We start from the raw sequence: 27,629 nt of genomic DNA, 5'->3' as shown, positions 1-27,629 counted from the left end.
ACACATCAAATTTATTATGCCAATTCCCTTGCAGAAAATCACTTGTGTGTCCTGACACATTGCTCACAACATACCATGTTCTACAATTCAAACTAAACTTTCCACAACTGAATAAAACATTTGCACTTTCAGGATTATGAGGCACTGAGAAAGGTGCCCCCCAAAAGAAATTTCCATCAAATGATGGATTTATGAACACACATTATAAAAAAACATGTAATTAAAAGCCCTATCAAAATAATGCTTTATAGATTATGTGAATCATTTATAGGCACATCAAGTTTACAGAGAGACACTTTCATAATAGCTTCACTTTCATAATGACTTCACTTTCAAAAATGATACTGAAAATATTTTGAGTACTCAAACTATTACTTTGCTGAGTAAAATATCAGACTTTGAGGTTTTAATGTAACTAATTATTCTGAAGGAAGCAAACTGAGGTGCTCAACAACAGAGGAGGTTTAGATTAAATATTAGGAAAAAATTTATTCATAGTAAGGGTTGTCAAGAACCGGAACAGGCTGCCCAGAGAAGTGGTTGAGTCACCAACCCTGTAGGTATTTAAGAGAGAAGTAGATCTGGCATTTGGGAAAATAGTTTAGTGGTGGACTTGGCAGTGTTGGGTTAACAATTGGACTGGATGATGGCAGTGTTGGGTTAACAATTGGAGGTCATTTCCAACCTAAATTATTCTGTGATTCTTCTAGCAAAATTATATATTTTGGCTTAAAGTTATGATGAGAGACTTCTTGAACATTCAACTATCTATCTCTGAATTAAGTCATGCTGAAATTCATGTTCATCTGAACGGTTGACCAATAAATCAAATCTTGCCAGCTCAAAAGCTTGATGAAAGATTGGGCTTGCAAGAGCTTTATGTCTGCTTATGACTTTGATATAAACTTTTGACCAACAAGATGTGCTAAATGCAACCGTCCCAGGACTTCAAAAGAATCAGTAAACAGACAAATCCAGAGAGCCTGTTACATCCAGTGATAATAAAAAAACATTTGAACCCTGCTATTTTTTTCTTTTTTTTCCTCTTTTTCTCCCACTCCTAATTCTGGTATGCACATACAAGAGCAAGAAAACCTTCCAAAGGCTTAATCCATGACAGAAATATTAGTGTAAGAAAACTGATGAAAGGTACCTTTGTTTGCACGGGACAGAGAATTGCAAGTTAAACACAAACTCTGTGACAGGCCAAAATGCGTGCAGACTGCTTAATCTAGTTAAGAATGTATCAGTGAATTTTTCTCAACAGAGCCAGATCTTCAAACACATTGAAATTTGAAAAAGAAAAGAAAGTTGAATGAAGCATCTCAACTAGGGAGGCAAGCAGTCATCATATGTACACTTGTGTTCAGTTATTTAGAAACAGAGGTTTCTAAATGGGAGCACAGGAAAGAATTCCAAAAAATTGATGGAGACCTGAAGAATAGAAGGAAAAAGCTCTACCCAATTATAGCAACCTTTGTATTGTTGAAAGGGTTATATTTTATTCGCTGTTGTCAGTTCCTAACTTCATTGTGGACTGTGAGAGAATATGTGCTTTTGCCTTCAAGTAGGAAAAGCGGCCACAATGATATCCTTCATCCCCAAATGGAATGGAGAAAGAGTAAAAAATAATCAATTTACAACACTTAAAAACTAACTTCAATAACCAAATTAATCAATAAAACAAAAGAAAGGATGGAAAAAGCAAGGCAAGATTAACCTGGTACAAAAGCAGGGGAAGCACCGACTGGCTGAGAAGAGATTTCTCACTAAGCTATGAAGCAGCATTACAAAAGAAGTAATAAAATTCAGAGTAATAAAATTCAAAATTAAAACAGGTACTATCTTTTACTAAACCACAAAATAATACTACATTGTGGGGACATTAATTTGACCACCCCATTTCCTTCCATTATCATAGACTTCAGAAGCATTTTGTATGATCAACATTTACAATGATCTTACATTTATGCCCACATTTGAGGGGTTCAAACCCCTCAAATCATACCATAACAACAACGACAATGTGTTTGCTGCTTTGCTGGACCACAAGAAATGTGATTTTTGCCAGGGAAAATTACGCAGCAAGAAGGAATCAGACTCCCTTTTTTTCAAGGAAAAAGAAAGCAAAACTTGTGTGCTAAGCAATAATTAATCCAAGAGAAAAGGTAGAAAGAAACTGTACTGAAGTACAGTATGCTGGGGTTTTTTGTTTGGATTTTGTTTTAGGGTTTGGTTTTTCCTTTTTGAAAAGAGAAAGCAAAATACAAGGTTTTCATTGCTGAAATATAACTGCCAAAAAATGGGGCCTTTACTGTGGAGAGAGAGGTGGGGAAAGAGACAAACAAGAGGTTCTTATTCCTTTATGTGGTACATTGCATCATAAATTATTCCCTAATTCCTTACAGTTTTGGCTCACACAGGTCACTGCTTATCTGAGCTGGCGGGAAACATGCAAAGCAGCTATACCCCGAGGAGAAGAGGGAATCCACCAGTGGACATTAGATGATAAATAGTACAATAACCTGGCATGATTACAGGCCATGTTGCACATTCCTCTCTGGAGTTTTGATTTGTTATCTAGGACCGGAGTGGAAAACATACACAGAGAAGGACAGAAGCAGAGGAAGTGGGCTGGAGCTGCAGCATCCAAACGACTCCATCAGCCTGCAGCCAGTCACCAAGTCACTCACCTCATAGCCTTTTTCCAACAGGAACTCAGCCAAGTACGATCCATCCTGAGAAGATCAAGATATAGGAAAATGTTAGAAACACATTGAATAGGCCTGGGAGATTTGGACTGCTTAAGATCTCAAAAGAGGGAAGAAAAAAACTTGTCGTGAGTAGACCGGGTAACAAGCCTATACTTTGATTTTTCCAGATTCATACACCAACCTAAAAACACTACAGTCTCTCTTTAGTTTATTTTAGACTATGAAGAAGTATATTTTAAGATGAGTTGCTTACAAATGCTGGTTGAGAATTCCCATCTCTTGAATCTCTTCCCAAATTCCATTGTAAATTGCCTGGGGACTTTCTAAAATATCCTAACCACAGTCATTGAATTTGAACTATTTTGGAGACAGAGAAAGAAAAACATGTAAAAAAAACATAGTACAAGCTTGGCATTCTCTGCAAACCAACGTGCCTCTGTAGCACCTTGTCACACTGGCATCTCCCTTGCTCAGGCACTCCTCCTACAAGGCTTCTGAAGGCAGCAATAATTCTGCCTTGCCTGACCTACTGAGTTTTCAAAAACATCCCTAGCACACCTTACATTTAAACTACACAATAAAAACCATTTTCAGATCCTAAGTATATATAACTGAAGGTTGAGAATTTGGGTCATTTTATTTCAGGGTTTTTTTTTTCTCTCCTGTGAAATCCTTATCAAACATAAATTATTAAGCTCCTCAAAAGAAAATACTTTAAAACATGTGCTAGCACACATTTTCCTGAAATAAGAGTATTCTCCTGGCATGAATATTGCCAGGATTACCAAAACCAGTAAGTCATATCACCTTTATAAATGTGTACACGCCATCACATACACAGCAAAGTTTACCCCTCCAAAAGAGTTCTCACTAACCAATTCAATGATTACCCATGCCCAAAGTCTACAGCTTTCACTCACTTCTTGAATTCCTTGTTCCTTCAATATGTGAATGTATTCCACCAGACCCAAAAGACTTGCTACAAAAAGACCTAATGAGATGCCACCTAAGCTTACAGGTTTAAACTCTGTTATGTGCATCTGCTCTGTCATAATCATGGCCAGAGACATTTAAGGGCAAAAATAAACACACATCTCTCTCTGATCATCCCTCAAAAGCATGTTGCTCCAGAGAAAAACCTTCTTTTTACCTCATATTAAATGATTTTTCTTTGCCTTATAGAGAGCCTAAGAAGAATAATACACTAAAGTAAGAAATTTTAGATACTCTAGGAAGCCCTACAGGAGCAGGACTGCCAAGGGAAATTGCTTACTGCATTGACAGCAAAATCCTGGGAATGCAAAATGGCACAGTACAGTGCACAAGGGGCACATTGCTCTATGTTTAAAAGTGCACCATTAGAAAAGGTTCCATAAAGTCTCAGTCTAAAAGGCCTTGAAACCAAGAAAGTTTCAGCTTCCATCTTTCTCCCACTACATGTACATGTGCATGCACAGATCTTCACAGGGCTAGAGCCCTGTAATAGCAGTCTATGACACCGGTTAATTGGGAAAATAACAAATCACATGTGCCATGGCTTCACTGGAAGAATATATACATCAAATTATAAGAACAAGGGCCTACTGAAAGGAGAAATTCAAAGAATATTGGATGGAAAATCTGGAGAAACATGGGCACAAAGGGGGAGATGACAGCTACCTTTAATGCTTTTGTCATCTTTTTCATTAGCAATTCCTCCAGGAATAGAGAGGATAAAACTTCCAAGTTCTCCTTGGTTGCTCAGTCCACTACAATATAAAATTATAGATAAAATTTTAAAAGGAGGTATAAGTGGGGGACCCAGAGAGTGCAAAGGAGAGAAAAAAGAAAGGCTGTGATTACTTAGGAAGTTGATGGGAAACAGACTTAACTAGGATTGAACCCTGTCAATAAGGTCTTGTTCTTCTCACCCAGGCCATTGCTCAAAGTTTCCAGTCACCCTGGAACATTTTGAGCCAGCAGTGGCACTTGCTTCCTCTGCACTTCCTTTCCAGGTCTATCAAGTGATAGGGCAGGGCTTTACAATGAGTGGGAAACAGGCAGCAAGTGTGAAAGCTCCTGCTTTCTGGCTCTGGCACAGCACAGCTGATTTAGTGTCTGGTAATCGCACACAGTGCAGATCCGCGCTGTTCTGCGCTGCGATACCGTATCGCACGTGGCCCCAGGGTCACGTTTCCCTTCCTTTTCTTTTCAGTACAGCAGCCTGTCAGTGGGAATGGCAATCACAACAGCCATCAAAGCCTCAAAGAGTTTGCAGCTGGTAAGGACAGCACAGTTTCCATCTTCTCCTAATGAGGGCAGGGAGTAAATAATAATAAACTTTGTAAAGTGATTTACACCCTTAGCCATAGGAGACACATATATTACACAAATAAATTATATTATCAAAGCTATTGATTTGCATTTATACCACAAAGCCTTTAAGATACCGGAATCCCTGAACCAGAAAAAGGATATTAAAGGAACTAGGTGTTAAATTATTATATAATATAGGTGCTATTACACTTCATTTGAGAGCTTAGTTTTGCTAATGTAAAGTACCCAGCTAATGATATTCAGTTTACAACAAATCAACAAAATATCAGAAGACAGAAGCAGGTCTCTTTCTGTGGACAGTTTTGAAACAGGCTGCTTCTCAGTACATTACAATGAGGCCTGGCTCTGTACAGATATGTCAGACCAGCTTGAACAATCAAAACAGTTTAACAAGACTGACTAAATAAACCACCTCAGTTAAAACAGTTCCTCATCAGCACACTCTGGCATCTCAGATTTGAATTTCTGTGTTGTCTTCAGCCAAATACTAGTTTGAAAGCTCATACACAGAATGATCCTTCAGCTGGCTTCCAAGACACAGCAGCAGGTTTCCAACTGCAGCTGCCTTACAACATGTCTGTAAAATTCCCAGACAAAAGAAAACAGCCATATAAACTAGTGCAAGACAACTTTAGGATGCAATATTTTATATTTAATACAGTAGTTAATGTCAAAAACTTCAATAAGCTTTGACACACTATCAAAGAAATACACTTCCAACATGGTGAAGAAATTGAGACAAATGAGTTAGACAGTGCTTTGCCAAAATCATCTAGAATAAAAAGAGTATCAAGTTTGACTTGGTCCATGAGCAAATAACAGGATAATTTATACAGAAACTGAAAACAAGTGTAACTCAATAGCCTGTTTAGCAATCCATCCTCCTTTATTTTGCACTGTTTTACACAGGCAAGTTCCATTTGCAATGAACTAATTTGGGATTTATATTGACACATCCAGGGAAGGCTGTAGAAGCACCCTGACATGTAATCCATCTTCATCCTCTTGCTTTGATTTGGCCAGTTCCAACATCCTTCCACAGAGCTCCTGGATTCAAGAATTAAATAATGCCCTGCCTGACATTCTTAATCCAGAGGACTCCCTCTTCCCCACAGCTCCTCTCTGCTAACAAAGAGCAGTGCAAGTACTAAATGGATGAAGAAACAGGGGAAAAGAGATCAAGGGAAAAAGATCAAGAGGAAGAGGAAGTCTAGTGCTTTTTCAGAAGGAGGGAGAAAGAATTAAAGACCTAACATAAATGATGCAAGTGTATTATGACTGTACCATTGAGGAGAAAGGGCTCTCAGTTGCAGGGGAGTAATATAAACATTTGAAAAGAAACACCCCACAGTGTATCAAGTATTCAGAATTCATTACACCTTTGAAAAAATGTGTAATGGTTTTCCACATACCACAGAACAGATCAAAGATGCTTATACTTATAAAATACAAAATTAATTGAGCCTAGTGCCATGCCCTTACGAATAACTACAAAGGTGAGTTTGTGGAAGTTCAAACCAAAGGGGTATGTCAATTATCAAGGCCATTCTTAGCAGTTTGCAATTCCTTTTGAGCTACAAACTATAGTTGTGCTCTGCTGAAGTTAAATTTTGGTAGGTTCAATTAATCTGTTTGGGGGCAAGTGCACAGAAAAAAGAGGCACACTTTCATCCCTAGGACATGGGGTTTATTTCCTAAAAGCATCTTTCTGCCACAGCATAAGAAACAGTATAGATTCACCATTTTCATTTAGCCTTGTTGGAATGAATAATCCATCTCCCCATTAAAATCTACAGAAGCATTGCCACTGGTGGCCTTGCACAATAAATTGTTGGTTCATCAACTTTTAAACTTTTGCACAGCTAAAAGCTAATGCTATTTCAGAGACTTATTGAACTGGAGTATGGTGACAGATCCTTTGGGGCAGGATAAAGCAACATCCAACTGATTTTAATAGCAGTCTGTAACAACTATTCATTTGTTCCTAGCACTCTAGAGCAGTCTTCCTTAAAAATGAAACATCCATGAGAGTAATAAAGTGAAAAGTTATTTCTGTTGAAAAATGCATACTTCTAATAATTTTCAGTGATTTACAGAGGAAATCAGTAATTTTTTGCAGATACTATAAAAAGAACAGTGCTATACTTTGTCTCAAGTCTTCAAGGTGATAATCGAGGTAAAGCATTAAGGCATTCATAAAAAATTCCCCATACTGAAAACAGGAAGAACTATGAACTCTGAAGTATTTAACTGATTTATTAAAGCTGCCACCTTCCAAATGCAGTAGTTATTTTGCTATTTTGATTTGTATTCTGGCCAAGTAAGAATATAAAAACAAGTGTCCTTTTGTTCCTGCTGTCAAAAAGAAAAAGTCAAAAGGCAGTAAATGTTAAAAAAAAATCTTTGTTTTGAAACATTGTCCACTTAATCAAAGGTTTTTGTAATTCATTAACTGCAGTGCAACGAAATAAAATTAAGCAGGAGGAAAAGTTAGCAACAAGGAAAGCATTCTACTTACACTACTCTTTTCAATTAAGATTTGTTTAAAGGCAAAAGAAAAGCAAAGTTGCTTTGGAAAAATGAATCACTGTATTATTTCCTAGTCTGAGCTCCATCTGACCTCACACACTATTCCACTGGTAAACTATTAAGTTACATTAAGAGCTGCAACTACAGTTACAGAAAAGAGCAACACGTTCTTCCTCTCTCCCTCCCTCCAGTTGTCTTTATCTAAAACAACCTTATTCACATCATCAATGTTTATTGCTATTCTACTGTGAACTTCAACACAAACCCTTCATTTAAAGAGCAAGCTTTGCACCACTCCAAGGTTGACATGAACTGAATAAACCTCTGTAATTCAAGTTTGCTCTGTACCAACCAGTTTAAATTAAGCCAACAACAGTAAGGTATGTCAGCTAAATGGCGCTGATTTTTTTAAGTGTTGGTACTTAAATACATAAAACCTTTAGTCTACACCCATGTGATACTCTACAATAATCCAACAGCTTGTATCTATCACACAAATCTCCCCCCAACATCTCAGCTTGGGAAAAACAAATTACACCAACAAACTGAGTATATAAGATCTTTTTCCTGATTGCAGGAACCTGTGGCACATAGTGTGTTATGTCCAAGCACACCAAAAATTTCCCAGTGATGACAGCCAGGTGCTTGATAGCTTTTTAGAAAAAACCTAAAAATCATGCCCTTAAACATTCAGGCATCAAGATACTCAAAATAACTGCTAGCTCTCAGACCTATCCAAAGAACTATTACTAAAAAGAAGAGTAGTTTCAGTAGAGAGCCTTCTAAAGCTTATAAAAGTTATGAACCACAACACCTTAGTTTTTTATTCAAATATGAATGCCTAGTATTGTATACTAATATATTAGTACACTAATATAAACCAAACCAGTTAGGAACTCTGAATTTAAAAGAAAACTAGCTATACTTTTCTGTCTCACTAGTGAAAGCATAGAGATTAGAAGATTGTGTCTATAAACATGGAAATGTAAATCACATGGGCAACCCTCCAGATGCAGATTTAGGCTGCTACTTCTAGTGTATGTAATGGGAAACCCATAACAGTTTTAAAAGCCATAAGATTATGTTTTGCCCATCCCTATTTCCTCCTGCTTTCAGAAAGGTACTGGCATCAGATGGTCTTTCACATTTCCAAAAGAGCAAGAGCAGCTCAAATCAGCAGCAGCTATGAGCTTTTTGGACCTCCTTTACCCTCAAGTACCCAGACTAAGCCAACAGAGCCCCATTAAGTGACTCACAGTGACTAAGGGGAAACCCCTCAATATGCAACAAATGCAAACTTACCCCAAGCACTACCCAGTGGAAATTCAAACGTACAAAACCTACTGCAGAGGGCAAAGAAACCAGGAAACCCAGGACTAAGCTGCAGGCTATGCCCCCAGAAGAATAACATTGACATCAACATTCCAAAATTTGTAATTGTCACAGTAAAAATCCATAAAGCCCTGAAAATTTGGGTTCAGAAGGAATTCTATGTTTTTTATGTTTAAAGGAAATGAGTAATTTTGTGAAGTGACACCAGGAGGAAAAATATGACATCTTGGCAAACCACCTTTAAGATCGTACAGTGAAAAACCAGTAACAGCAGCAGTAACGTGGCTATCACTGTAATTTGGGGAGGCCACCTGAACTTATGACTACAGCTCAACACACATCCTACCAGAAATACTGGACTCATCTCACTCCTAGACAGTGCCATAATTTTTTTTTCTTTCTTTTATCCTTTCTGCAGCAGCCTAATGCAGCTGCTGAGGCTAAAGCTGTTTTCACCATAGTAGTACCAGCCTCTCAGACTGATGGCTCAAGCAGGCTTTCTTCCACTCCTGCTCACCTCCTGAGTTTTTTACCTTAAGTTTAGCCCAAGATGTTTCCTAACAGAGTGCAAGGTCAGTTATTTGAGACAAAACAAAATAAACACCTCTCTTGCTATCTTGTTTGCATGAAATTAAAGCCTAATAAAGGAGAGGTAAATGAGTGCAGACCAGGAAAAAGCTCTTTAATTCATTCTTCTGTACTCAGTTTTACAGATGGATACCATAATTTTGTCTGAATTGTGGTTTATTTACAGATAAACACAAAACCAGAAATCATACTCTAGTTGGAGGAGAGAAGCAGTGCACAGTAACGCACATCTTATTTTCTTAAAAGTTTGCATAGTGAGAAATTTGAAAATCCAGTCAGGAAGGCCTGTTTGTTATAACTTCAACAGCTCGCAGTCTTGCAATATTTGCTTGGGTGGAAGAAAGGTGCTGATCCTGCAGTGATATGATCTGCAAATCGTGAGACCAAATACTCTGTTTCTAGCCATTTCAAGTTCTAGGAGTAAACAGCTTGCCTTACAACTGGTCATAACTTTCTTTGGTATTGCCTCTCCCATTCTGCATGGTCTGAGCCCAGTTTTTACTGTTCTGGCATCTTCTGAAGCATAAGTAAATTTTCTCAGTAACTCAGCTTATTTATGCAATTTCCATCTTTTTATTTCAAGATTCCCAAACTTCACAATTTTCATTATAAGTCTTTAAAAGATGGACTCTAATACTTTTCAGAGTTGTGGATTCAGAATGGCCAAGGGACCAGACAGCCTAATTATGGTCATCAACATCCTGAGCTCCAGGCAGCTCAGATTTCTCTTTACACCAGTAAGAGATAAAATAAGAACCAAAAGAACCCAAAGAGCAACCACAGAAATAAACTTCCAAATAGTTCTGCAATGGAATAGAAAGGCAAAAATGTGATTGAAATTTCAAAACAAATAAACAAGAAAAACTCTACAGAAATGCCAAAGCTAGATTCTTGTGAAAAGCATAAATATTTGGATCAAAATGCTATATACTCATTTACTGTCTTTACTAAACTATTTGTAAAACCTTTTGTACAGGAGAAATGGAAGAAACAGTAACAGGGGAGAAATTTAGCAGGAAAGCTCTCAAGAGTTCCCCAGAGTTTACTGTACCCACATGCACTTCCTCAAAAAAGGGGTATGTTATGCATTTTGAGTCCTCCCTACATAAATCCACAATTTAGTTCATTAAAAAAAAAAAAAAAAGCCAAAAAAAATTATACTCTTACGACAAGTTCTTCTTATGCCTTCCAAAATGCTGTCCTATCAAAAAAAAAAAAAAAAAAAAAAAAAAAAAAAAAAAAAGCAGAAAAACAATTAGGGAAGTCAAAGACACATGGTCTATAAAAATTTGAATACAACTTTTTTCCAAAGGTAACACTTGCCAGAATTCCATGTTTTGCAAAATCTTTTTATTATGCCAAGAAGCAGTTTCATATTTGTTGGATATTTTTAAGCAAGAGCAAATATGCTTCTAAGGTTTTAGAGTTTTGGGCTTTTTACAGTTTAGGATTTACTTGGGCTTTGGGGTTTTGTTTAATACACTATGTATGTTCTATACTACAACTGTAAATAAACATTAACTCTGTAGTAAAACATCCTTGAATGAACAGAAGTATTTATTCAGACAGTGCCTACCTTCCTCTCTAAGCAAAGACAAATCTTAGTGAAGATGCTTAACTTTATGTAAAAGCTGCACTTATGTTCAAAACACTGAAATATAAATGGACTGAAATTAGACATTAGACCCGATACCTCTGTTCAACGCGGCTGCTCTTGCTAATCAAGGGCTCTGATGCCACATGGAATGAGCTTCCTGGTGGCAAGAAGCCAAGCAGGATAAGGATTATCTGAGTGATAGCAAAAGGATGCAGTGTTTTTTCAGAAAAGGTTGCAGAAGGTCATCCTTACATTTTACAGATACCATACAATGCCTTGTGTACCCAACTTCACAGCTTTCCCTTGTCAGCTTCAAAAGGGGAAAAAACCCCACCCAGTTTCATTAATTGCCAAGGTTTTTGTCTAAGGGAACTAGAAAAGGGAAAGTGAGCAATTGCATTTGTTTATCCTATCTGTCAGGAGCAGGATTTGGAACAGACAACTACCATGAAACCACCAGCAAAATACCAATTCCTTCAATTCATACAGTATTAAAAATCACCTGCAGACTGAGTTAGCAAAAACCCTTTGTGTCATCTTCAAGTGCAGTAATAAAAAGAATTCTTTCAGCAAGGTAGTTTTCATGAACAGCTTCCTAATTAAGGTAAAAGCAGAGCAAGATCAAGGTAAAGCAACTCTTTAAATACTTTAAACATTTCCACATTTTAAACAATAGTTTAAATATTTCCACATCAGTCTTGTTTCAATTAATTATGCAGTTTTGCACAGATGTCTGAAAACAGAAAAGCTATTTAACACTTGAACAAGCTTTTAAGAAGCATCAAAACAGATTGCTTTAAAGACCTTGACACAAACAAGCTTTTTCACTTACTATTGCACAAAAACCTAGTTAAATTTAACTGTCTTTGCAGACTGTGGAGAAATGGAGTGCATGGGACGCATTTTAATATTTTTTGTCTGTATTCATAGTGATTTCTTCTAATCTCAAGGTTTCTTTGCAGTTCATTTGAATGGCTTTGCACCCCAGGAACTACAGGAAATTCTACGGAAACCTCCCTGTCTCACTAACTTTGTAAACTGCTCTGTTACATTTACTCCTACCGAAAGCCAAACACCACAGGATCACAGTGTTACTTCTTTGAAATTCATAAATTCTTTAATTGCCAAGGGACATAAGGGTACGCTTTAACTGAACAAACACAGCAGGTTTTGCAGAAAAGGCCAATGTGAAGAAAATGGTATCTACTTTTTTTTTATTACAAAGTCACTACCACTTAAAAATGGCAACATCCTATCTTATTTTAAGAAACACTTGAAATTTCCATACCAGGCATAGTAAGACAACTCTTGTTTTTGCTAAAAATGGAATGTAAACATGACATCAAAGTGTAAGGGGGCCTCATTTTCAGAAACACAGGGACCCAAAACAGCCTGTTTCTTTGAAGAGTACACTAGGAGAAGATGATCAGATGTATATACATAATCAAATTTCCTACCATTAAGTACACAGGTCCTCTTTTTAATGCTGTTAAGAATTGCAGATTAACACCACCATACAGCTATTTGGAATAGTCTTCAGGTTTCATATTTACACCTACCATCAGGCTTTTGTCTGAGCTGAGGCAACACCTCCATCAAATAAGGACAACAATAGCACCTGATACCATATGAATCTTCTTACGTGCTTATCACTGAATCACTACAATATGCTCCAAATCAATAGAAAAAGAAACTTCCATATTGGATTACACCATATATAATTTGAGCAGCGATTAAGGAGTTCTTTATCTCCACATCAAGTAAGCTACTCTGCATCAAACCATCTGTCTTATCCCGCTGCCTCACTCCAAGAGAAGGGGCATCATCTACTTCCCTCACATCCTTCCCCTTAAGGGTTATCCGTTACTCAGAAAGCTTGAAGAGGCATCATAACAGGACTTTTGTTACCTGATTTTATGACCTGTGCCCTGATCAAACTATACAGTAAAAATTATACAGCAGCCTTACTCTTCAGCAACTGAATGCATTTATTTGGGGCATCAGAAAATACACTGAATAAGGCCTCAAAACTATGACTGCTTTTGTACTAGTGAACATGTTGGCAAGCAGCGTATGCATACAACCAAACAGCTTAACTACTCTACTCTATCCTCACAGAAAACTGTCCAGACAACATCTCACCAAGAGGCACCTTGGAGGAAGCTATGTGACTTATCACCACCCACAAAGAAGTCTACAACAAACTGCTTTGACATAATGGCAACCCCCTCCCCACCCTCCGGCATGGCCTAAGGCATCGCAGGTACATCCCTTCTCTCCCTGTCTCCCAGAGGTCAGTCATGCTGGCTGACACACAGCACTGTGTCTCACTCACCCAGAGCTGTGATCGATGCAGTAGTAAACTGTGCCATCTGCTGTGCACAGACACATGGGCACAGGCAGTCTTCCAGCCACACACATTGCTCTCGTGGCAGACTTCCAAAAGAAAACTGTGGCTTCATGTTTGTACATCTTGTTTGTCAATATTGCTTTGTTTCTCCAAGAACCTGGCAAACCAATGGGCAAACCCAGGATGCTTGCTACTGCAAAACTGCTCCTTTTAGCGGGATACTCACATATTGTAATTCAAACATTCCGCGTGTATCTGGGTGATCCATGAGGGAAACAAACTTTTCTAGATATTTTAGAAAGTTTTTTTTTATTTCTAAACCATACAACAGTTTTAGATACACGTGGAGAACATTCCATTTTTTCCCTCCGGATATTTGTTTTACTCAAGACAAAGGTTTACATGAAGAAATGTTCAACTTCAAAGAAAACACTTCCAAGTTTTCTCACATACTTCTGTAGGACAACCTCAACCTGGTGTTCAGCCATCATGTGACTAAAGTTTGCATCAGAAGGTGAACAGCAGGGGTCCCAGGGAGAGAGTGAATAGAGAGATGCTCATCCTGCTGAAGTATAACAAAAATTACTCAAAAATTGCTAGGACAGGACCAGCAAAGATTGAGCTTGTTACCCTCCAGCTGGCATGTAGGAAAGGCAAAATTGTCAGTTGTAGTGAAAGTTGCTGTGCTGATGTATTCAGATAATGAATGCTATATCTTCCCACAACTCTTTTCAAAACTATTTTCCCAAAGATGCAGGTGCCAGTTACCTATTTACCTATTTTTAATGAATTTCATACTACAGGGATGCCAAGATTTTCTTTTCCTCTCCATGCACCCATGCTAACATTCATATGGTAGATTGAAGATGACCATATCTCATCAAGTAAAGAGCATTTTATGTCATCTTGCAAAAAAACAGTCTTCTTAGTATTTTTTTTAGGCAAAAGCAGTAGCTAGGCTCACCATTAGCTCTTGAACAGCATCTGGAATCATTTGAGCGCAAATATTGCATGTGTGAACACAAATGCCTTTCAGACCTATGACAATTCAGGTTTCCTTTAAGGACACAGAAATAAGTATGTGATCCCACTGGATCACCCCATGCCCTCAAAGGCTTAATTGTTCTATGCTTCACTGATGTAGAATTACTATGATTGCATAGTATCATGCTGCTTCCTTCCCCCTTTCAGGGAAGCTAGTCATTTGTAAACAAATTCAATTATATTTAACTTCTCATATCAAACAGAGAAGTTCACCAGGTTGAAGCTCCACTATGCTAATGATATTCTATAGTAGGTAGTCAGGAACACAGAGACTGGTTGTCCCAGATGTCCACAAGAAAAATAAACAGAACACCTATGTTTTATGCACCCTATTTTACAATCTTTTCCATCTCCATGTATCTGTGCTTTCCTAAAGTCATAGAAGTTAATAACAAGGTTAGGAGCATCTCTATAAGGCAGTTCTTTTCTTTGCCTATGCTTATTCACTGCTTGAGGAAAATCCTAATAAAAATGCATCCTACAATACAACTAGATAGACTAGTACTGCAAGACACTGAAAGAAATTGTCTTTCTTTTCCTATAATGCATAGCAAGGCTGAATTAAAAAAAAAATTTTTCTTGTTGATGCCACGCAGTTAAAGTGCAAATTTCAAAGTAATTTCCACAATTGTTGTGTCATTCTCCTGTAAAGGACAAAAACTCTAAAAATGCCATGTTAACAAGAGGTAGAGGTTTAGTTGCACTGTCCCTCCTAGTTTAAAACATTCAAAGAACAGTCCTTTGGGGCCCTGACTTTTGCCTCTGGCATAATTTTTTGTTTGATCTCACCCAATCCACTTGAACTTGGTTTGAAGCCTTTTTTGCCAAAGCATAAGATGAATGATCATGCATAATGTTGCTTATAAAACACTATAGCAACATATCCAAACAGTCCTGAAAACAGATATCAGGCATGAAAACTGACTAAAACATGGATATAAGCACAAGTCCCAGCAGAAATTCTTAGGCAAACTTACTCTATTGTGAGAAGGAGGAAAAGGGGAAAGGTTTTTTAGCTACAGAAATATTGATAAATGGAATATTCAAATATGGTTTTACAGAACAAGAATGAACACACTAATGTTAAGATTGCTGGAATCTGTGTGGTGGCTGCACCAACACATTCTGAATTGAAGAGGTTTGCTGAAATCCATAGGAAAAGCTTGACTGAAAAATGGAGAAGCTATTAAGGCAACATCAGTCTCTATCAGATCCACTGACCGTGGATCATTCATTTAACTGATCTTTGATATTGTTTTGTGGAACCATTTTCAATCAGTTCATCATTTTAATGGATGGCATTTTACTGATATTAACAACACTTTATAGAGAGAGATGGAAACAAAGACAGACCTATGGGGTAACCAACTCAGGGAACAGTACTATAGCAGCTGAAAGGCTCAGAAAGAAACCTTCAGCTTCCCTGTCAGCAATCATCAAGTACATTGTGGAACAGCTGGCAAGACATTCTACTGCATCTCATCACTTCTTTTTCTAGCCTTCATCCTTGTAAAATTATTTCCTCTTGATATCACCAGACACACAATAGCTAGGCTGAAAAATTAAGCTTGCTGTCTAAAGCAATCCTCCCCGCTTCTTTTCTCCATCTGGAAGTCAAGCCAATAAAGGAATATTGCAACATTTTCAGAGGGTTTTCACCATTATTTCTCAAGGAAAGAAAGTTCTTTTTAACTCTCTTTTGAGCAACTTGCCCATGAATTAGGAATACTTAAAAAAATAAGGCAGCTAGAATTTATATATTTCTGTAGCTATATATGTTATAGTGAACTACATTTCTTACGCCAGTAAAAATAAATTTGTTAAGGACCTTGTTTATCACGCATAGAAAGACTTCAAGTTATGAGTAAAAGAGGACCAGCAACAGAGAGAAATACAAGTATGCCAGACACTGAAAAGGAATGTCTTATTCTTAGAATTGTTCTAATTCTTTGAGGTTCAGAGTGTCATATTTTGTGTGGACAGAAAGAGTGGGGAAATACTTAATAGTGGATCATCAGGAGTATAAGGGTTATGGTATGCCCTATTCAGTTTAATTTTACTTCACATACCCTGCACAAAAGGAAGGGGAACTATGCTTTGTTTTTTAAAAGCATACAAAAAGGCTTTTATCCCCAAACCTCATGAACAGCTATGAACGACACAGTATAATACAATATAATAACTACATATACAGTCCTTCAGACTGAAAAAAAGTAATTTTTTAATGCTTACCAGCAATAATATCTAACATAGGGACAGTACTAAGTACTTCCTCAGAAACATTTCAGTTCAGCATAATTAATGTCTTTCCCCTTCTAGCTAAGGGAATGCAATCCTTCAGATTACAGGAAGCCTTAAGACTTAGTCACAGGAGGTTAATAGTCCGAGAAAAAAAAAATCCTTTCAGATAAAGTAATCAAATCATTCCTTCTCATTTCAAAGTATAACATGATGCTAGCATAACACCGAATCCTTCAGTACCATAATAAGTCAAATTATTATAGAGACATAAAGGACCACCTCTGAAATAACCCAGAATTAAAATACCATCACCCCGAGTGCACAGCCTTGGTTATCGTGGCCATCACCAAGATTCAGGGACGGAAGCACAGAGCATTGCAGTTTAACAGGTCTGCAGCAGAGACTGCAAGTACCTTCCTGCAAAGCTTTCATCAAGACACCTGAAGTAATTCATCTATTTTAAAACTTGAATAGACTTGACAAAAATTCTCACATACCATGTGAGGAGGATTTAAGAACCAATGTCAGATCACAGACACTCTAAAACACTTCCCAGATAACCCACTGCATTAAAAAGCAGGTGTTATCATTTTAAAGGTGCATATGAAGGCAACATTATTCCATTCTGAAAGCAGGGAAGCTTTCTCCAAAATTCCAATTTAACCAGTCACTCTCATACTGTTCTACAGTCAATTCTCATCTTTATACTCAGGATTAATTGAATAATTCACCAACATGATGATTCATCTGCAGGAGCTGAATGACTATTCAGCTCCTCTTTCTTAACCTCACCTCACAGCATTTCTGTGGTTGGTTGGGGAGTGTTAGTTTGCTTTGGTTTTTTGGTGTTTGTAATTTATTTTAAGCTTCTTTCCTTCACCAGAGGTAGACTGCAGGCTGGAAAGGTAGCACTAGACCAGGAGAAACAGCCATTCTTCACCAATATGTCCCCAGAACAGAAAATGTTTGGCTACAACTTGATGTGACATTTTTGGTTTTGGCACAATATAACAGTCTTTCAGTCACTGTTCAAAATTACAGAGAAACAATGAGCAGGTCAAAGTTCAGCTGTAAATTAACACTCACTTTAATAAAAAATAACTTTAAAATAATGACATCAGCTAAGCCACTCTCTCGTAGACATCTTCTCACACTTGCAAATATAAAATACACAACAGATGTTGGAGAAACCAGATTAACTCCCTCCTCCCCCACCACAACTGAAATACTGAGATTCTAGAGGAGAACTTAGGCACTGTCACTTTGCTGTAAAGTGATTACACTCGTATCTTTTCTGAGTATTTTTCCTGGTGGCATGTGTATAAGTATAAAAATATCAAACTTACACAAAAAGCAGGTCTGAAAATGTTGATATGGTTCTACTTCACTTACAGTATGGAACAGGAAAACTAGAGACGCAAAGGAGCTCTAACCTGGTGCAAAACCTTTTCACTAACTTGGCAATCAGTCAAGGAAATAAATATACTTTATTGATTCCAAAGAGAGCTGAACTTCCACAGTTTGTAGCTGACAGTAATTGAAAGCTGCATGGATGGCTTGAGTTACAAACCAGTGAGAAGGAGTCCACAGCCCCTTCTGGATGTTCCTAGCAAACAACTCATCAGCACTTTAAAGGAAACCTCTTGTTCCCTTAATTCCTACAGAAGACTGACTGACATGTCAACCTACCTGAACCCAGCCTGATAGGGGAGACTGGTCTCTGACAGTAAACAGGCTTGAAATTTTGTTGTGTATGTTTTGTTTGCTTTTTTTTAATTAAGAAAACCCTATGCAATACCATTGGCTTTTCAATTAAAATACCACATCGAGGACAATCCTTACTTCATAAAAATGAAATGTTGGTGGAGTATGTCAGCACAAAAAAAAAAGGCATTCTTGTTAATATTGTATCAGATTTGAATTGCACTGAGTACTTTAGGGGTTTTTGTTGCTAGCCCTAAACAAAGTCAAACAAGATTCTGTAGGATTTAAATCACAAAGGGAAGGGGGGAGTCAAAAATTGCACACCTTACTGTCACTGACATTTGTTAAAGGAACATGCTTACAGAAGTTTCTTCAAGTCTCAAAATCTTTGAATCTAAGACTTCAGGAATATAAATTCTAAAAAAAACAACAAGTAAATCATAAAAGACAGACAAACGCTGGCAGGCTCTAAATCACTAGTATCTTCCTTTTCTTTGCAAGCTCTTATCATTTTGCATGTTAAGGTTCTCTGGTTTCAAACACTGGCCTCTTAATCCAACAGGTAAATCACAAGTAAGCTCTGATACTTTCAACTTCTACTCCCCAGTGTTTGGTTCAAAACAAGTCTGCATGGTGCAGAGGAACACAGTATTAGTTTGAAATCATTAATTCCAAAATAATTGTCCTAACTGAGAAATTGAATCAAGCAGATACCAAATCCATTTCCAGCTACTCCATTTTAACCCAAAGGTACCAGAAAAACTTCTAGTTTTCCCTAAAAGAGGGGCAGAGCAATGAGGCAGGAAACCTCCACATTTCCACATTTCACTTCTAACCCTGTTCCCCAAGCTAGAAGCTTCAGTAGAGATCTCTGTTCACTTTCACAGGCAGCAATGGCAGGAGTGGTTTAATCAGCGTCAGTACCTCCCTGACCAGCCCATCACAGGCACCCTATTCACAAAACCGGCAGCCACTTTAATCCCACAAAGCTTTCAGGCTTTGGAAAGGCAAAAGGCAGCAGGGTGAAAGAGGTTTCCATCCATAGACTTCAGATAGCATCATTAGAGACTTCTGCATTTGGGGATTAAATTTCCAAGGAAAAGTCAAAGTTATAATGATAGTGGCATTTAATCTCACCGTAAATAAGACTGAAGGTTTACACACAGAAGCTGCCAAGCACACCATCTCTTGGCAGCAACAGCTGGAAATCTCCAAGCTAGGGATGCCAGCTCTTGCTATTTTTCTCCTTTTTTTAGCATTCAATTTAGATTACTGATTAGAATCACCAAAGTACAGCATCCTCTTAGACACCCTGTATGAAAATTTACAGTTCTTTCAACTATCTGCACTATAATCTTTAGAATACAGTCTACACCAATAGTAATTAGTAATGTTAGTATAGACATCAACTAAATCTCAACTTTTAATGATTTTACTAGGCATATGTTCTAAAAGGTTTATTAGTTAGGCAAAAGTAGCTTTATTTATGCAGTGTTTGAAAAAAAAATGATTGATTTGACTTAGTCACACACCAGTGCAGCATGCATAACGCTCTGATGCAGCAGCTACTCCTGGGATATAAAACAAGTCCTCCTGAAGGAATTGAATATAATATACCAACCTGATCCTGGCCATTAAGAGCAGTCTATTGAACAAGATTTTGGGCTGTTGCATTAAATTAGCTAACACAAACACACCAAGTCATCCTATAAAGAAGATTCAGCTTCCACCCCAGAGAAGTGGATCCCTCACTATTTTTCCTTCAGGGCTCCCCAAAATACCAAAGTTCACATACTTGAGCTGGTCACACAACCCAAATTTCTTTCTCCATATTGTTCTTCCCTTCAGACAAAGCTTAATATGTCCTAAAATATTAATGTTGAGAAAAGCTAATTAGCATAATTATTTATTAACCATTAGCAATTAATAGTATCTGTTTAACTCCAAGAAAGAGACTCTGTATAATTTTAGGCCTGCTGCCATGCAAAAGGTTTCACAAAACTGGTTTGGCTTTTTCCCCTCTCTTTTGAACTTGCTTCACAGCCAGCTTCAAAGCTTTTTTATCAGAGCAAAACTTTCAGCACTTTTAAGTTACTGAAATAAGCTGAGCTATCCTGTAAAGAAGGCATTTTCTTCCAATGAGTTTACTATTGCACCACTTAAGAACATAAGCCTGCAAATCACTTCCATGTTGCTAATCCTAAATATTCTAACTATTCTATGAATGGGATAAAGCGAATCTCCCCACTGGAACTGGAATAAAAAGAGAGGAGGAAAAAAAAAGTACAGCTCACATAGTAGCCATTGTTTGAATAGCTAAAGTGGAAGCAACACTGGCATAACTCAATCTGCTAAACTAGTAGTTACCTTGATGAAATTTAGTTAAATCAGACTGCTCTGAAAGTGTATGTTAAGAATACTAAAAACAAAAATACTCAGCAGCAGCTTCCAGAAAATAGCTTCCAGAAGACTAAATGCAGATTGTAGACACAGCTTTAGATAGAAATTTAAATGCAGCTATGTCTTGCAAGGCCAAAAAAAATACATTTAATTAGGAAACTTAAGTCTTACTAAAGAAACATACGTACCAAATTATTTTTTTAATCTCTACATAAAAGAATATGTTTGACAAAGGAAGGGATTGTTTCTGAACCTACTGATCCCATGTCTTGATAAAAGACTAATGTAAATATTACTAGTTAAGTTTTCACCAAGGTGGATATGCTAGAGAGAAGAAAGCACAACCCTCTTACAAAGCAAAATAAAATTATTATACAGTTATATAACAGTCTTCACAAAACAGTAATGTCAGAACGACAATTCTCAAACACAAAAGCAGAGCAATTTCATTTTTTAAATGTGCTTGTATTCAATATGAAAGCTGCAACACTTCACTTGTAAGCAACCAGAGTTTAGGTTACAAGGAAACATCAAGAACATATTCATATGCTCCAAAAGAGAAACAACCAATTCTTCAGTGATTTCCAGCCACTAGTATCAGATTTGGTAGATCAGAACAAACTTTAAAAACTGAGACAGCAAATCGTCAGAAAGATTGTCTGGTAAAAAGACTTCATAAATTCATCTGTATTCTCCTCTACCTTTATTACCAGGTTTACAATAGTCACTGTATTTAAAAAAAACACTGCCAGTCCTCCTTCTTGACAGTATTTAATTTTACTGTAGCTTATACTTTTCACCTCATCTTTTCGGGATACAGTTTCCAGCATGGCACAATGCAGGGTGACAAGAACTGGGCATGAGTCAGTTTAGGAGGAAGGGAAGGCTCAAACCCACCAGCAAAGAGGGAGTCCAAGTGGTGGTGGTTGGTTTTGTGACAGCAAGCAAATACTTTGCTTTTTCCTTTGTGAATGAGGTGAGGTGGGGTGGGAAGGAATCAGACACATTTGTCAGCTCAAACTAGAAAACAAGAACATTTCCCCCCCAAGAACAGGTGTACCAAAGGTATTACTAACAAAGTTGCAAATTCTCATCCAGCCCCAATGGGCAAAGACAACTGTCACAGACATTTTCAGGTCTGAGTGGGCACTTGGCAGGGATGGAAGTAGCTAAGTTTATTCTGTGCTGCTGATTCTTTTCTGCAAGCCATAATGCAAGTGAAGCTTCTTCTGAGAAGAGTTAAAACACATGCACTTACAGCCCAAGAGTTGGCCCTTCAAAACTGCATGAGCTGAGGCAGTCAGAAGGCATCCAGAGGAACACCAGGAAACTGGTCCACTTTACAAGGGAAGAATAAAGGGGAAAAGCCCAAAAGGCAGAGACTGGCCAATTATGTTCAGAAACTGGCAAAAGATGGGTGGCAATTGCAATTAAATTTTGGGAGAAGACTGTCCTTAGAAATCTGGAATGTCAGTGAAAGCCACTCTGAATTTCTGTCTCTAAAAGAGAGAACTCTAAAGCAGCTAAAACAATGCTGCTGCATGAAAAGAATGGGATAAAGATGCATAGGTCACAGATTCAAGATGTCTCAAGTTGCAGGTCATTGCATTATGAACACCAGCTCTGGAAAGACACACAAAAATAGCTACCTTGAACCCTCTTTGCCTTTCATTTTCTCATGTTCTTAACCTGAATGTATTTCCCCAAATTCTTCCTGTGACAGTAAGACAAAGTACTGACATTGCTATGGCCATGTTTGGCACTGTTGAATGAATACTCTTCCAGCTTATTCCAGAGAATACAGATCACATAAAACTTGTAAAAAAAAAAATCTGCTTTGGTGTCCAGTGACCTAATTGAAAACAACATCCTTATTTCCAAAGCATCCACACAACTCTTATGCCTCGTTCACAGCTTCAGACAGCTACAAGGTTTATAAATAACATCAAACTTCACTCAGCATTACACTATTCTCTTGAGCTGCAGTAGAAAAGAAAACCTTTCCCTATAGCTTTAGCTAAAGCAAAGTAGAGGACCATTACCCAGTTCCCACAAGAGAAAGGTAATTACAAAACTTCTCTATTTGTAGCAAAGATTCTCCTTTCTTTCCACAAGCCTAAGTGCTCTTGACAACTTTATAGACACTCAAATCTGCAATTCCTATCCTTCCCTAGTCAGAACATGTTGTGTGAGTACAGGAGATTTAAAATTTTTAGTAGATATCAATAACAGAACCCAGAGCTATCCCTTTATCTACCTACATGAGAATTCCTTGTAGAGGAACAGCTCAGAGCAAAATCAATCCATTTGTTGTCGTTTCATGTATCAACCATACAAAAAAAGTCATCCAAACAAAGTCCATGTTGACCAAAAAAAACCCTCAAATCTGTAAAATGAAAATTCCCTTTTTACTTAAAGTCAGTCAAGTAGGATTTCAGGTCTTAAGGTAAACTGTCAAAACTGTAGCAATTCCCGTATTTTACTCCCAAACCAGGTTAGACTATTTACCCTCTCTTCCAACAATGAAACAGCACAAACACCAAGAATCTGTTCTCCAAGATACATGGTACTTGTGAGTAGAGTGTCACAGGCAAGATGTGTCAGGACCCCAGGTAACATTTAAAGCCTGACTCAAAGCTTAATAAAATTGGTGGCCACTGAGTATAGAGAAAAATGGATAAAAGTTATTTTAAACATTTCATTAAAAACAAATGATAACAACCCCAGAAACAAAACCAAAACAAGCCACAACAAACACAAGACAAAAATAACCAATACACTCCTGTCAAAGCTGAAACTTGGTTACTTCTGTTCTTGCACAGAAATCTATACTTTTACATCTATTTTAATTTTTTTGGGTACCTTACAACCATTAATAGGACAGCAAAACATTTTTGTAAGGTTAACACATCTACAGCATCATTATTTTGAAACAGCAAAGTATTTTCCGTATTTTAAACACACAAAAGTAAAAGAGCACAAGTTCAGAGCACTACCCATCTAGGTAGGAAAACATGATATAATACAATACAACTCTACTGTATCAGATCATACTCTATAAATATTTATCAACTGGTAAATTCTTCCCAGGAAACATGGAAACAAGCTAGGTTGGAAGGAGACCTTGTACTCCAGCAAGATGATTACAGACATCAATTATTTGACTATAGACATATGATAGTGGTGATACAAGTTTATATTGTACAAACCAGAAGCAACACATGTGAGTCAGCCAGATTTTCCTACCAGGGCTCTAATGTTAACCTGCTTATCTGAAATGAGAAACACCTTTACCACTAAATAAACAGTGACTGTTTCCCTGTAGGAGGGGAAGGGGAATCCCCATTCCCTCCCACACTCCAGCTTTTCCTACAGCATCCTTTCAAGTCTCATAATTTTAATACTGGCTCTTTTAAATGCCAGTTTTTTCTTTCTGTTTTTGCCAAAAGACTTGTTTTCCTTTAGCAGACAGAGTAGAGGCTGGAAAATATTCCTTACTACATAGTTGCAAAAGAACATGCCACACTTACATGAGATTCAAATCTTTCAAAACTTTTAGCTACAAAAAAAGTCAGATTTAACACAAAATAAACTAAAATCCAAAATACGACAATTTCAGTTTTAGAAGAAAGTAGATTCCAACCATTCCTGTCACCTTCCTTGGTCTTCAATCTAAGGAGGAAAAAAAAAGTGATTTCACCAGAGGCAAAACATTTCAGATTTCCATAACAAGGCAGGAAGGTATGATTAAGCAGTTGCCTGTGCATGAGATGCACTTTTTTTTCTCTTACCAAAGAGAGAAAGAAAAAGGCAATTATAACACAGAACACAAGTATAAGGCTCTGCGGTTGAGAAAAAAAATGAAGTAATTTTAAAACGTTTGCCAGACGACTTCAAGCATTTCCTTTCTCATTCCAGGAGTTGGCATACAAACTAGGCACACCTTATAAACCCCACCGCCTCCTGGCCCTAATACATTCCAGTTTTTGCTTCATTAAAAAAAGAAAGTTAAATAGCGTATGTATAAATACATGCTCAAACATTTACACACTTGCATATCTTATCGCAAAGAAGACTGATAGTGGTACTAAAAATAGATGTACACCTTGCCTAAATGTGAGAATAAAAGCATGTTTTCATTTGCAATTAAAGCACAATGAATAAAGGCACTGAAGGAGATCAAAACTGTACTCACAGATTTAGGGCATTTCTCCATAAATGGCACAAAAATCTCCAGTCATCATTTATTCATTGGTTTATTGTTTTCCATCAGTTGTGGCGGTCTGCTGCTGCCACCACAACAATATTGCCTTTTTCCTGAAGATACCAGTGGCCTTCAGGAATTTATTCTGCTTACAAGTCAGGAATTTTTAAACTATTTGTTGTTTGAAGCTTTAGGTTCTGATTCTGTGACTGTTTCTTAGAAAAACTGATTCACTGAAAGCAAGAGAGTTTCCTTATTGGTTCCAAAATCTTCAAGCAACGATAAAGGAGTATATTGATATACTGCCAATCCAGAAATTGAAGTGACACTTTAACATCATAAATGTTCTCATCCAGTCCTGTAATGAATTTCAAGTAACCTGACCAACAGGAGTCCGTTCAAGGACAGTACAAAGAGGCCATAATGGCTGCTAATCAAGAAGGGGGGGAAAATAAAGGGAAGAAAGTAGAAGGATGAATTTTTCACTTGCCTTACATGGAGTAAAGCCATATTAGAGTCTGTTATGTATTATAATAGGAAGGAATAAATATTTGTCGCCTTGTTGGATGTGTAAGCACTACCAATGCCAAGCAATTTTCAGCTGAAGAGACTTCATTTTGGAAGGGTGGGGAAGGAAATGCTTTCTTCCATATCAGACTCGGAAATAAAACTATTTACCATTCATATGTTTCAGCTGAAGCTCCTTGCCCAGTTTGTAAATTTATATTGAAAGTCACCTTCCCTATTATAGTCTGTATTTTGCCCTTGCCTGGGCAAATAACACAAAACCCATTCATCTGTGGAACAAACATGGTTTCCTACTGGGGCAAGTAGGAGACTTGACATTCCTTGCATGCATCCTGAGTAGGCATCTAAAATAGCTTTAACAGTCCCACCACTACTTTCATTACAGGCTTGTGCTGGGTAGAACTGGCCACGTCAGAGAAGGAAGAGCTGTGGTTTAGTCTAGACACAGAATTTCCCCTTTCCTTTACCATGGTCCTACTTCCAGCAAAGATCCTTTAGTCAGGAGATTAAAAAAAGCACATTGCTGTGAGAAAAAAAAAAAAAAAAAAAAAAAAAGCCCTGCTAACTCAAAAAAGGACGGTCTCAGGACAAAGCAGCTGTGGTACAGTCTGGTGTTCACCAGATTTCCCTTCCTGAGGCTTTCCCCATGCCTAAAAGGGTAGGACTAAGCATCCCAGAACTGCCCTTAACACTGACCTGAAAAAGGAGATCTTTGAAACTAGTCTATTAGAAGGGCAAACACCCATGTGTAACCAAACAAGCTCCACCTCAAGGGCTCCAGTTCTACAGAACTGCTCTCAGCTTCCAGTTCCTCTCAGGCCCCCATCTGTTCCTTGACCACTGTAACATCACCAGTGCCAAAGCAATTTGCACAGCCTGCATTCAGCTGAGGCACCAGAGCCATTCTTTCAGGGCAGGCGCTGTCCTGGACTGAAGGGAGGAAAAGATCACTGTAACTAACACACTTTGCAAAGGATTGCTGTGCTGACCCATCCCAAGCTGCCAGGTTGCATGTGCCACAACGTCCTGCCAGCAAGCTGGTACAGGGCTGCATGAATTCTGTTGCCTATTGTGTATTTATTAACATTTATTAATAAAGTTTTAAAACTTTATTATTTATTTTGAGGCACAAAATTAAACCAGAAGACTTGGGTGAATGTCATCATAATTAAATCCTGACTACAGCAGGAAGAGTTCTCTTTAAAAATACTACTCATTACTGCTGGATGAACTCCAAATATACACTCCATGTGCATTCAGAACTGGAATTTTAAGAAGATTTGTAAGTGCTTGTTTCTGAGCATGCCATGTCAGTGTGATTCATGAAACGTGACCATCTTCTTATACCAGAGTAACAGCACAGCATTTCAGTATCCAAGATGCCTTTGCTGTTCCTTCCCTTTTCTCAATTTTAACCACATGAGTTTAGTCCTTAATATGGTAGTCCATATAAGCTATAATCACTTCATTATTTTCCACAGTTACTTGAAAAACTTTAATTCTCTACCAGTTGTGAAATCTAAACAGCCAACTACAGATCAGAACAGTTCAAAATTTAGGGGGTAATTGTATGATACCCATCTTTTTCAGCTTGCTCTGGCCTGCATTCCCAGTGCCAGAAACATCAGCAGCTGGTGAAAGTCAGATCGTCATGTACTTACTACTTCCGTGCTGACAAGATGTGGTCACAACATGAAGAAACAGGAGAGATAATGAAACCCAGGACTCCCCACCATAGGTCTGTGTTTTCACAAGATCCATAAGATCTGCATTTTAAAGCTGGAAGTGTTAATATTTTTTCCCGAATCTTCAGAATCCTCTCTTCCCCACCTTGGTGGCAAAACTCCCTTCTCCCCATCCCACACCAGCAGCATCAGGAAGCATTAGCTGTCATCAACAGGGCATGAAATCTGCTTCCATCTAGCTCAGGCACCACTGACACAGCAGGTTTAGCATTCCTACTGGTATCTAAGCTAGAATTAGTAATAAGTTTTACTGGGTCAAAATGGAAATTGTGTGGGCTGAAAGATCATCTTATTCTCAGAGAACTTCCTATTTTTATTTCAAAACAAGGTGACACTT

General features: G+C 37.7%; 1 protein-coding gene across 5 annotated transcripts in view; it reads right to left on the bottom strand.

Annotated features, from left to right (window-relative positions):
• GMDS (GDP-mannose 4,6-dehydratase) overlaps nt 1–27,629 on the bottom strand; it is a 405,091-nt gene that overhangs the window by 344,596 nt on the left and 32,866 nt on the right. For 4 of the 5 annotated variants that reach the window (XM_068198267.1, XM_068198258.1, XM_068198276.1 and 1 more), the window contains exon 2: nt 2,694–2,738. In XM_068198267.1, the coding sequence (XP_068054368.1) occupies nt 2,694–2,738 (45 nt within the window). Of the gene's footprint in view, nt 1–2,693; nt 2,739–4,373; nt 4,407–27,629 lie in introns of those variants that run through there. The other variant, XM_068198284.1, reaches the window with a different exon arrangement.

Source organism: Anomalospiza imberbis, chromosome 1, assembly GCF_031753505.1.
Source record: "Anomalospiza imberbis isolate Cuckoo-Finch-1a 21T00152 chromosome 1, ASM3175350v1, whole genome shotgun sequence".
In the NCBI taxonomy this organism is placed as follows: Eukaryota; Metazoa; Chordata; class Aves; order Passeriformes; family Viduidae; genus Anomalospiza; species Anomalospiza imberbis.
This window is presented reverse-complemented; position numbering and strand designations above follow the sequence as displayed.